A 12,833-nucleotide genomic window follows, 5' to 3' on the forward strand; every position below is an offset into this window, starting at 1 on the left:
TGTTTCACATACCAGTACAATTGTATTGACCCCCTATATTTCAAGGTCTGAGGCTCAGTCTAAGGGTCCTGCTAAGCCGTAGATTTGTTTCAGATAGAAGTGAAGTGTGCAGTTGGTAAGCCTTCTCTATTTCGGAAGGCCTATTTTATTTCAGACATATGTTATTTATTTTGATTTAGGTCCACTGGGGGCCTTGTCCCAGTTTCCAGATTTATCTATTTTCATATGTAATAGAGATTTCGCAGACTGATATAAATGTTCTCTAGAGGTCGATGGAATTCCTTCATTATTGATTAAGTTAAATGCAGAGTTTGACCATGGTTCCATAATGTCGTTTATTTTCGTATTTTATCTTTGTATTTGAATGGTGTATGATTTCAAGTTAGAAGGGCTCTCGGACCTTCATGGTTTGGAATGCCCGTCACGGCCAGGGCCCGTTTCGAGTCATGACAAAAAGTTTAGCAAAGGCTGAATAGAGAAGAATGATCAATGCATTCTCAGAGGTGGTGAGGGTTGTTGCTCTATTTAAAGAGTTAGAAATGAGGTTACTGAATCAATGGTAAAGCAGCTTTGCAAATAGAAGCCAATTCTATGTTTCATGAAAGAACAGAACATATAGAGATTGACTATCACTTCATAAGGAGACATACTGACTATGGGTCTGGCCAAATCGCAATATGAATGCTTGGTAGGCAAGCTAGGTGCGCTAAATGTTTTTGCACCCTCTAGCTTGAGGGGTAGTAATGAAAGAGGACTAACTTGATAGTAGCTATTGGAGGGTAGTTAGGTAATTAGACATATGTTGTTAGGTTGGTTAAAGATAATTAGTTATAGGTAGTTAGGTTTAACAGTGTTCTATATAAATATTGCTACATTGTAATTGAGATCTATCTAATTGATTTAAATCATATCCTCTCTCTTCTTCCTTCTACACTCGAGCTTCTGTATCAATGGAGACCTAGCTCAATTAGTTCATTAGTGAATTCTGTCAATTCATAAAGACCAACAAAGGGCTAGTTTATAAGCATAATGCAGAGGTCAATGTTGAACTTTTAACTTCACTTTTTTTATGAGTAAAATCCAAATTTTACAAGTTCTTTTGACATTGCTGAAGGTTTCTTGACGGGGCAAGTGAGGCCAAAATTTCAAGTTCGTCTATTTTCAAGATCATTAATTGTATTTTTTCGAAAAAACTCTCCGTTTCATATTAGTTATTCATATTCCTCTTCATACCGTCCTTAAGAAATTATAAATAAGAACAATTTTACTAATTTATTCGTGAACAAACTTTTTTTTTGGAACTTTAGTTTCCGAACTTGTTTACACTTTAAAAAGATAAAAATAAGGATAAAATGAGAAAAATGTAATTGATTTTACTTTGATTTTGTCAATTGGTAAGTAATTTAGAGTAATTATTTTCAGTAATGTGGACAACTAATATGAGACGCATAACATTAGAGGTGAGAAGAAAGAGAACAAATTACCAGAAAGCACAGCCTGGATGCAGTCAGACACAATCAGAAGGCAAAGAAAAGGAGTCATATCATTGAGATAATCCACAACTTCCTTCTCGTTACTGAATGCATATCCTACTACATGACGGCAACGAAACAGCGCAGTACTGGAAATGACTGCGTCTGCCATTGAAATTGTAAGTGCTGCCCTAATTGCCATTTTAGCTGCCTCATAGTCCCCTGCTCCTAGTTCATTAGATACTCTAGTACTACAATAAAGGAAAGTCTGTATTGTAGGAGTCCGGAACCTCATTGACAAACGAAAAGTAACCGAAACAGAATGTGGTATAAAACTTGAACCAAACTAGAATTAGCGTGATATATGAGACTTTACATGGAACTGGCCTTAATTGCCGTCAACATGGAACGGATCATATAGCACATTCATTTAATTTGTCATTTAGGTTTCCTAAAGTCGTTCTTTCTTGACACAAAAAAAGATAAATAATGTTTGAAGTTAGGATTTGTCAAGATTAATATTGACATGCTTATCTGAAGTTGTTCTAAGTTTGAAGTGCGTAAACGACGAGCAAAAAGTTTTTAAAAGTACGTACGTATTAAATAGTGATGTCCAAATAAGATACATCTTTCGTTCCAATTTATGTGAATTATTTGACTTTTTATAAAGTTTATGGAAGAAAAAAAAGTTTTAAACTTTTCTCCAAAACCACTTTCGGAAGCTTAGCAAAGTATTAAACTCACTAACTAACCTATTCTAACAAATATAAATGACAAACATGAAATATGTAAAAAGAAAGTACAAAAATTGGCAGGGGGGTCCAAACCTTGCTCCAGCACCAAGGGAAATGGTAAGAAGTAATGAGAGGAAGCAACAGTTAGGCTGCAAATAAAGAAACAACTCACATATCAATACGTAGTAAGTAGTGAATTTTCAATTACTACTCCCTCCATTTCAATTTATTTGTTTTGATTTGAAGTACGATAATCGAATAACGCACGTTTGGTCTGAATTCAAACATAAAATTTCTAATTTTCTTTGAAATAAAATTTTACATATTTAAAAACTACATAAAAATGTTATATGTCGCAATAGTTAACAATTCAAATATTAAGAAAGTATTCTTAAAAATTACGGTAAAAAAGTATCATTTGACTATCCAAAAAATAACTAAGACAAACAGATTGAAACGAAGGGAGTATAAAACAATAAAAAACAAGAGGAAACAATGAATTAATTTTACGAAATAGAAAACACAGAAGTCTCAAGCTGGGGCTTTGGCAAGACACCAGCTAGAAGTATGACTATCTCAAATGTCCACCATTCAAGACTGCAATCATCAAAATATGCATTTCATTACAACACCATACTAAGGTGTTAGTAGGCGAACGTGTGAACTTTTATGTATTTGACTCATGAAAAAGAATCAGATTCACACGTGGAGAAGCATATTTGAAATAGAGAAGAATTTCAAGTTGAAATCTAATAATAATTGGATGTGCAGTTAAGTTTATAATTAGTTAGTGCATTCTTAATGAATACACAGGTTATAAGCAAAAATTATTGTGTTCACATGAACCTATGTGTGACACTATAGATCTACGTGTGACACTATAGATCTACCTCGTAGACATGGATCTATGATTTGAAATTTATCGACTCCTACATGGATCTATGATTTGAAATTTATCGACTCCTACAACGACCTCAAGTTAATGTATAATAAAGACAGAATTCAGAATTCAATTTTCACAGATATTTAGGGTGTGTTTGGTATGAAGGAAAATGTTTTCCATGGAAAATATTTTCCTAGAAAATGTTTTCTTGGAAAATAAGTTAGTTTCTTACTTGTTTTCTTATGTTTGATTGGTGGATGGAAAATATTTTCTGGAAAATATTTTCTAGTGTTTGGTTGGTGAATGAAAAAATATTTTTCAGAAAATACATTTTAATGTTTAGTTAAATGGTAAAAATACGTTTTAAAAAATTATTTTTGACCCTGAAAAATACCTTTTTTAGGGTGTGTTCGATATGAAGAAGAGAAAACGTTTTCTAGAAAAATAAGTTGTTTATTACACATAGTCTAGTGTTCGTTATGCAAATCGGGTAAGTATATATATTTTCTAAAAGTATTTGTATATGTTTAACAAAAACAATGAGAACGAATAGGATAAGAAGGGTGGGATAAAAACAATGTGAATCTTTTAAAAAAAATTAATTTTTGGGGGAGGGGGTTGGTAGGTAAGGGCTGAGGTTGTCAAAATAGATAGTAAGGGCAGGGGTAAGAAAAAAAATTAATTTTTTTTCAAATAAATTATTATTTTTCAGGGAGGCTGGGGGGTCTAGTAGGGGGTGGGTGTCGAGCGGGGTAAGAAAAAACTAGTTTTTTAACTTGGGGGGGGGGGGGGGGTAACGGAGGAAAAAAAAAAGTTTGAATTTTTTTTTGAAAAAAGTTTAAAAAATCTTTTGAAGGGAGTAGGGGTTTGAGTTTCGGGTTAGGGGATGAGGTAAGAAAAAATTTGAAATAGTAGTTTTTTTGAATGGGGGGAGGGTAGGGGGTGGGGGTCGAGACAGGGGAGCGAGGGTGGAGTTAGAAAAAATTTAAAAATTTTCAAAAAATAAATTTTAAAATTTTAATTTTTTTTTTAGGGAGAGGGGGTTGGTATGATGTGGAGTCGGGTAGGGGGTAAGAAAAAGTTTGATTTAAAAAAAAAAAAAAAAATTGGAAGGGGGGGGGGGGAGGGGGGGGAGCGGTTTGGGTTTTGGGGGGGGGGGTGGGGGAAGAAAAAAAATTAAAATTTTTTTTTTTGGTGGGGGTGGGGGGGGGGGGGGGGGGTAGGGGATTAGGGGTCGGAGTAGGAATGGGTGATTTTGAGAGTTTGTATGAATATTTCATCTTAAGAGTGAGGTTGAAAGAGAGTTTTGGAAAATATTTTCCTTATTTTTTTAAGGGAAGTCATTTTCCTTAGATTTGAGGAAAATAAGTTGATTTGGAAAATATTTTCAAAACCTTTAAGCCAACCAAACATTTTCTGGAAAATGTTTTCCTTCATACCAAACACACCCTTAGTGAATTTCTAATATATGTTAGGTCCGAAATAATCAGGTGTCATGCAGAAACTAGTAAAACAAACCTCAAAAGACGTCAAATAAGAAGACAAATGAGAAATACACCCAAAGAGACACAAGAATTTAACGTGGTTCGATCAATCAACCTACAACCACAAAAGGAAATGACCAATCCACTCTATAAAAGAGAGTACAAACTGTCAAAAGACAATGTCACACAATTCACTCAGAATAAAAAGAGGTTCACACAAGTGATCCCGCAACACTTATGTCTCAAAGTATCTCCCAAACGAAACTCTCAAACCCTAGGACTACATTGTGGATGCTACGAAACTAGAAGAAAGGAGCCTCTATTTATAGAGTCTATAACTTTTTCCTATAAGAATAAGGATTAGCCAAATATGGAAAATACATTTTCCTTTTCCTAAAAAGAAACCCAATTATGGTACCTAAAGGAAAACTCAATTATGGTAAGAAAGTCAGGACAAACACCAACAATATAAACACGACATTTGGGCAAATGCTACTAATTCACGTGAACTCAGTGTTTAAGCCTAGGATCCGCCTCTGCCACCCCTAGTTGAAAATATAACTGTCTACCAGCTTAAGTTTTTAGATAAGACTATCACACAATTTAACAAGTTTCGTCCATGCATTTTCCTACCAAGATAAGTAAGGCAAGAAACCATTAGAAATAGCCAAAATATAGCAGTACCAAACTTACCAAACCATGCAAGCAGAAGGAGTAGCCAAAGGAAACAATTCCTTTATGCTAGCAAAAACTTCTTCTCTATAGAAACAAAGTCTAGTCTTTTCACATGACGAAGAGTATTTCACATACAATCCAAGAAGCAACACATTGAACCAATATGACAAACCAATAGCAAATGAAGCTCCACCACTTCCAAAACTCAACTTGAACACAAATAACCAACAAACTGGCACATGAAAACATAGTGTTGCGATAGAGCTAAGAACCATTGGAAGAATCAAGCTGAGTCTGCAAGTATCATACAAGTGCTTGCATAATCGCGAAAGGGAAGAGTGAAACTAATAGCCAGATTGAATATTTTCCTGCTTCTGTGGAGATCAAAGGATCTTGATGCATGAAAATAAGAACTTTTGTCAACAAATGACCATAGTATAGATATTGGTATGCAGACCAAAGGAGAGATATAATAGCTCCAGTAGTGTAAATGCCTAATTTCTTGAATTGTTCAGCTCCATAAGCTAGCCCACAAAGTGTTTCTAAGCCACTATACATTCCCAACTGCAATGCAACATTAACAAAGGCAGATTCAGGATTTTAACTTTATGAAATCCTCTCAAGATAATATATAATAATGATTGAGTTTGCAGTCAAATATTTATAAATTTTTAATGAATTTCTTTAAACATATACAGGATCTGGGCGAAACTAAGGGATTCTCGTGAACTTGTACTTCACACTCTGTATCCGCCACTGGCAGCATACATATATTATTTACCAGAAATTTTGAGAGACAAATATGGAGTTGAAAATTTGAACGTTGTTTGAGTTAGCCAAGTCTGGTTTATTATGTGCCTTGATTTAGCTTTAGAACTCATTTAGGATTTAGCTTAGCTGATCTTAAGTAGCAGTTACATGTTCAGATAGAAGTGTTTGAATTTGATAATAGCCTGCTCTGCAGCTTTAAGGGTTAAATGAATAACTTCAGTGATCAACACTAGCTACGAACAGATGCAACTTAGTGTTGTCGAGTTCATCTAAATTCAATACTTTTGATGGGGAGTATAAATTAATTAGGTATAAAATCCACAAAAAAAAGACAACAAATGCTAATAGCCTAATACTTTGAAAAATATAATAATTCAATGTTAAGAACATTAAATCTTGGAACACTAGCCTACAGCAAAACCCATAGATGTGATAAGATTACTTGCCTTATATTTAAGGTTACCACTATCATCAGTATTATAGACAGCTAAATATAATTAACTTTAACATGCGATGTAACAAGCATCAGTACATATAAGTTAAATTTGGATACTTACAATGACACTGAAGCCAGTAACATTGGTGAGAGAGGTAGCAACAGAAGCTCCAGACAGTGAAAGTTCACCCAGATGTCCAATCATCATCATTGACAAAACTCTTACAAGGTGTTGTGAAACAGTGGCCAATACCATAGGTATAGCTATGTAGCTCACCTTCTTCAATGCTTCCAAAAAGGAAGCCCATATGTTGTAATCCTCAAATAATTTTCCCTCTTTTCTGGCAGCAGCAAAGCCTCTTCCATGACTAAAAACTTTTCTCTTTACAAGTACTATTTGGTGGAAATGTGAATCATGCCACAATCTTTGTATATATACTTGAAAGTTGACCTTTCTTTTTCAGATTTAAGTTATACTACATTAACTTCTACCATATTGTATCTTGATTCTTTTACCATATTTGAAATGTACCGAAGAAACAACAAAGTATTATCATAATTGTTTTTACTTTTCCTAAAAGAAAATTATAAATCTCTTCAATATTTATGTATTACTTTCTTGAACAAAAAAAATTTAGACATTCATAAATTGAAACTCTCTTCACATACCACAACATAATAATATCTACAATGCTATCATCAAAATTAATATGTTCTATGGATAATAGTATGAAGAGTTACATGTCACGTTTCAAGAATGAGTGATCTCTTTAATATTTAATATGATTTAAACAATTAATTTCATTTTTTGAGCTAACTAACTTGAAAGTTAAATCAAATCCAAAATCCATTTATATATGGCATAATCAGAATAGGACCAATTCAATTTTTATTTTCAATATTAGGCGCTCATATTAAATTATCACGCACTAAATATCAAATTCTAATCATGAAAGGGGTGGGGGAGGGGGAGGGGGCGAGGGATTTAAGAGTCCTATATTGTCCCTAAAGTTAATGAGCGGTCCCTTTAATCTATTTTTGGACAATCTTAATCTCTTAAACTAATTTTTAGAATTGAATTAGACCTAAAATTTACTTTTTTCATAAATAAATTATACATAAAGTCAGTTATAGGGTAAAATTTTAATACACTTGCCAATGTAATCATCGTAGAAGTCCAACTCATAAATCATTTTGACTTTAAAATACGCAACTAAGTAATTTGTTATATCAAATTGCATATACTAAAATATAAAATTTGACGATAACACTTCAACGTTCCTTTCCTTTCACTACAGCATTTCTGAACAATCGTCCCCACCCATCCCGTTATTTTAGTTTGTGTTGACATTGGGAGGAGTGGAAAAGTTTTCTGTTTTCCCCAAGCTAATTAGCTGAACTACTGCGGTGTCAGCAGATTAATATAATACTAATGCACTAAATTAGTTCTATACTGTAATTATTTTATGCCAGGAGGAAGAGAAGATATTATCAGTAGAACCCTTTCAGAAAAATTAATGCAGAGCATTATTTATAAAATTGGAAGTGAGTGAAATCTGTTCTACAGTATTTGAAATGAAATAATATATCTTTCATTATAGTTTAGCTCGCATATTTATTGTATAGTTTAGTAGTTGATTCAAATCTTGTCCTTAATTAAGGAAACAAGTGTAGTGTAGAGAATATATAAATTAATTGTACAAAAAAATCATAAGATCTAAACATTAAATGAAAATATTCATTTTAAATAACTGAAGATAAAATATGGTGAGTAAAATAGTAATATAACACAAGATTAAAAGCATTACTTTTATCGATAATTTAGGGAGCAAAATAGTATTATCGCTATCTTCAAATCAAAATCTGTTCTATAAAATAAAGACTAGTGATGCATGTTATTTTTCTCTATTTCATCATTTTTATTAGTAGTTTATGTATTATACAGATCAAGAAAATTGATGCATCATATTGCATGTCATTTTTTCCATATAAAGTCAATATTAAACCTCAAAAAATTGAAGAGTTCATGAAAAAAGAATGATGAATTACTTATTTTCTCTCTTTCAAAATACAACATCATGCAAATTTGTATCATATAATATAGTTTTTAAATATAATGAGAAAATTGGTTCAAACTCAAGGTATTTAATAAGAAAAAATAGAAAGAGTAATCCATCCGATCATAATTTGTGACGCTAGATGGGAAAATTTTTATCGTCCTTAAATATCCTTGTTTTTCATTTCGTTTAGGCAAATATCATTTACGAGAGAAGAATAAGGTGATACGGGAATAACGAAGAACATACAAAACACACACTTAAAACAGTCCACAAGTTCAAGAAAATCGAGGACCCTTTGAGTGACCCCTCTCGGATTCAAGATCTACAACAAGAATACAATGTAATGAGGTGATTAACACCTATTTTAAGCGGATAACAAACTAGATCAACAACATGAGAATGAAGAACAAGATGAACTTAACAATGGGAATAACAACAACAACACAAACAGGTACAATACGAGATACAAACATTACAAGATTGCAAGAATAGAAAGGATAGATAGAGTGACATACACTATCTCATGAACTAAGAACCTAAGTGTATTCAAGCACCTAGACCCTTAATACAATGATAATAGGAACACCTACTCTCTTCGGTGAGCACAAGAGAGACTTCAACCTCCTCTAGCACCCAACGTTCTAAGCAAGAATGCAACACTACTGATTCCACCCTAGTATCATCCTAGTTACAAGTTTCGGATTTGTGCTTGAAGGAGAGGACTCGTCTTTCAATGTTATACAACATTCATTATCATCAAAGTCTAATGAATGAAACCCTAAAAGATTCTATTTATAGATATTATAAAAATAGTGTGAAATACCCATAATATCCCTCAAGGGTGAGGTGCCCATCAAGTGCAAGAAATGGGCTGATTTTGATGTGTTTAGACCCTCTTTTACACTTCACTTGTGCACTTCCTTGGACGGATTCATTACGCACTCATTCACGTCCGTCCTCGTGGTCGTACTTGTATCATAAGGTCTATGTACGTACCCTTCACCCTCTCTAGATTTTAGAATTGTCAATACGGGTTGGCCTAGCCCACACGAGTTTTGGAGTTTGACGGATCAGGCCGGGCTAGCCCATCAACATGACAGACCAGAAAATAGCAAGTCCAACCCATCACATTATGGGTTGCGGGCCTCCACGGGCCAACCCACTTTTTAAAATATATTACTTTTATAATCTTAATTTAAATTTTAAATTGTTAATTACACAAATATTTACAATATAATATTATATGAAGTTACTACTTGTTAATCAAGTCTCAAATTTACAGGAAAAAATCAATAATTTGTGAAATTAAATAACTTTTGATACGAAATTCAAATCAAATAGAGATATTGAAAAACAAATGAAACTGTTAATGAGTAATAATACAACTAGCTAAATAGCAATATTAATCTAATTTTGTTTTAATTGATCACAGTAAAGCACAAAGAAATGTCAATATTTAGTCCATTAAAGTGAAAATGAACTCCTCAAAAAAAAAGAAACTCACGTGACATTTATGGCATGTTCAACATCGCCACATCATCTTCATCAAACATATTTAATTCCTTAAAAAATTTAGTATTTTATATTTAAATTATTTATATATTTTATAAACTTATTTCATATTTAAATATCTATGTAGTATAAATAGACTTTGAGTTTGGACTCTTTTTTTTAAGTCTTAGTACTCTATTCTACTTTTTAATTATTTTTTGTTTGACCCACGGGCCAGCCCAACCCATATTGTTCAAGTCTCACGGGTCAACGGACTTATACAGGTCGGATTAAAAAGCTTTATTCTTAAACGGGCTGAAAAAATCGTAGTCCAATCCTAACAATTTATGGGTTGGGCTGGGCCGGTCCAACGGGCTTGGCCCATATAGATATTTTACTTATACAATCATTGACTATGTTGTTATTTTATTGTTGAGGAAAAATTTTACCCAAACCATAATATCATGTAAAATAAAAATATAGTATTTAATTTTATACAAGCATACAACACAAATTTAAATTAGACAAAAGCTCAAAAAAGATATTAAATATCGATCAGCAGGTCAACAGGAGAGTAGAAAAAGTATTGGAGACAGATGATGTGTATTAAAGAAGAGGACTAAATTGTATAGTTCAACAGCTGATTCAAATCTTGTCCTTAATTAAGGAAACAAATGTAGTGTAGAGAATATATAAATTAATTGTACAAAAAAATCATAAGATCTAAACATTAAATGAAAACATTCATTTTAAATAACTGAAGATAAAATATGGTGAGTAAAATAGTAATATAACATAAGATTAAAATTTAAAAGCATAACTTTTATCGATACTTTAGGGAGCAAAATAGTATTATCGCTATCTTCAAATCAAAATCCGTTTTACAAAATAAAGACTAGTGATACATGTTATTTTTCTATATTTCATCATTTTTATTAGTAGTTTATGTATTTTACAGATCGAGAAAATTGATGCATCATATTGCATGTCATTTTTTCCATATAAAGTCAATATTAAACCCCGAAAAATCGGAGAGTTCATGGAAAAAGAATGATGAATTACTTATTTTCTCTCTTTCAAAATACAAAATCATGCAAATTTGTATCATATGATATATTTTTTAAATATAGTGAGAAAATTGAGATTAATCCATCCGATCATAATTTGTGACGCTAGATGGGAAGATATTTATCGTCCTTACATATTCTTATTTTTCATTTCGTTCAAACAAATATCATTCACGAGATAAGGAAGAAGTCTATGTACATACACTTTACCCTCTCTAGATTTTAGAGTTGTCAATACGGGCTGGTCCAGCCTACACGGGCTTTATATAAATAACATAAAGGAAAAAATACATAAAGTAGCATAATTAAGTATTAAATTACAAAAAAATAACAACAATTTTATCAAATTACATTTTGTAGCATATGTATTTGCATGTATTTGTATTTTTGTAGCAACACTTTGCAAAAATACAAAATACATATCGATCATAATGATAGTAAAAATCATATGTATTTGTATTTTTATAGCAACAGTTTACAAAAATACAAAATACTACTTGCTATATTATATAATTATGAAACTATTGCTATGAAACTCATAATTAAAGAGATAAATATGTTATTTCTGAATTTTGCCCTAACATAAATACCAACCCTTTTGGAAGTAATTACACTTTCTCCCATTTTTTTAATTACCTTACTCTCTCTCTCTCCCTATTAATATACATAACAGAGCCAACATATCTATAGCATTCTGTGTATAAGTTGGAATTTTATGTAATATGTTTAGGGAGTTGAAATTTTTTGTAATATTGGAAACATAAATTGTGTATTTGTGTAATTTTTAGTTTTAAAGTATATGACCTTTATGATCTTAATTTAAATTTTAAATTGTTAATTACACAAATATTTACAATATAATATTGCATGAAGTTACTACTTGTTAATCAGTCTCAAATTTACAAAAAACAAAAATTAATAATTTGTGAAACTAAATAACTTTTGATACCAAATTAAAATCAAATAGAGATATTGAAAAACAAACGAAACTGTAAATGAATAATAGTATCACTAGCTAAATAGCAATATTAACCTAATTTTATTTTAATTGATCACAATAAAGCACAAAGAAATGTCAATATTTAGTCCATTAAAGTGAAAATGAACTCCTCAAAAAAAAAAAAACCCACATGACATTTATGGCGTGTTCAACATCGCCACATATCTTCATCAAACATATTTAATTCCTTAAAGAATTTAGTATTTTATATTTTAATTATTTATATGTTTTATTAACTTATTTTATATTTAAATATCTATGTAATATAAATAGACTTTGAGTTTGGACTCTTTTTTTTAATTCTTAGTACTTTATTTTATTTTTTAATCATTTTTTATTTGATCCACGGGTCAATCCAACCCATATTGCTCAAGTCTCTCGGGCCAACGGACTTATACGGGCCGAACTAAAAAACTCTATTCTTAAACGAACTGAAAAAATTGTAGCCCAATTCTAACAATTTATGGGTTGGGTTGGGCCGGTCCAATGGTTCTGACCCATATTGACAACATTTTACTTGTACAATCATTGACTATGTTGTTATTTTATTGTTGAGGCAAAATTTACCTAAACCACAACATCATTTAAAATAAAAATATAGTATTTAATCTTATACAAGCATACAACACAAATTTAAATTCGGCAAAAGCTCAAAGAAGATATTAAATATCGACCAGCAGGTCAGCAGGAGATTAGAAAAAGTATTGGAGATAGATGATGTGTATTAATGAAGAGGATTAAATTGTATAGTTCAATAGCT

At 31.7% G+C, this 12,833-nt stretch overlaps 2 protein-coding genes across 2 annotated transcripts; both read right to left on the minus strand.

The window, feature by feature from the left end:
• Window positions 1-1,434: 1,434 nt before the first annotated feature.
• Window positions 1,435-5,523, minus strand: LOC124885226 (protein DETOXIFICATION 3-like). The gene is made up of 4 exons (XM_047411563.1): window positions 5,267-5,523; window positions 2,731-2,803; window positions 2,300-2,355; window positions 1,435-1,723 (listed from the first exon to the last, which is right to left on the minus strand). The coding sequence occupies exons 1-4, from the start codon at window positions 5,521-5,523 to the stop codon at window positions 1,435-1,437; spliced, it is 675 nt and encodes a 224-aa protein (XP_047267519.1).
• On the minus strand, window positions 5,472-6,828 carry LOC107845042 (protein DETOXIFICATION 7-like). The gene is made up of 2 exons (XM_047411802.1): window positions 6,577-6,828; window positions 5,472-5,812 (listed from the first exon to the last, which is right to left on the minus strand). Exons 1-2 carry the CDS (start codon window positions 6,709-6,711, stop codon window positions 5,552-5,554), a joined length of 396 nt encoding a protein of 131 aa, XP_047267758.1. The 5' UTR covers window positions 6,712-6,828; the 3' UTR covers window positions 5,472-5,551.
• Between the last annotated feature and the right edge of the window lie 6,005 nt (window positions 6,829-12,833).

Source organism: Capsicum annuum, chromosome 4 (genome assembly GCF_002878395.1).
Source record: "Capsicum annuum cultivar UCD-10X-F1 chromosome 4, UCD10Xv1.1, whole genome shotgun sequence".
Taxonomy (NCBI): Eukaryota; Viridiplantae; Streptophyta; class Magnoliopsida; order Solanales; family Solanaceae; genus Capsicum; species Capsicum annuum.

Excerpts from the sequence above, each read along its gene's own strand:
- LOC124885226 (XM_047411563.1), bottom strand. The coding sequence starts at position 5,523 with ATGGTTCTTAGCTCTATCGCAACACTATGTTTTCATGTGCCAGTTTGT. Across the intron at positions 2,804-5,266 it reads CCTTCTGCTTGCATGGTTTG|TCTTGAATGGTGGACATTTG; the intron begins GTAAGTTTGGTA and ends TGATGATTGCAG. Across the intron at positions 1,724-2,299 it reads TCCCTTGGTGCTGGAGCAAG|TACTAGAGTATCTAATGAAC; the intron begins GTTTGGACCCCC and ends CCTTTATTGTAG.
- LOC107845042 (XM_047411802.1), bottom strand. The coding sequence starts at position 6,711 with ATGGTATTGGCCACTGTTTCACAACACCTTGTAAGAGTTTTGTCAATG. Across the intron at positions 5,813-6,576 it reads TTACTGGCTTCAGTGTCATT|TTGGGAATGTATAGTGGCTT; the intron begins GTAAGTATCCAA and ends GTTGCATTGCAG.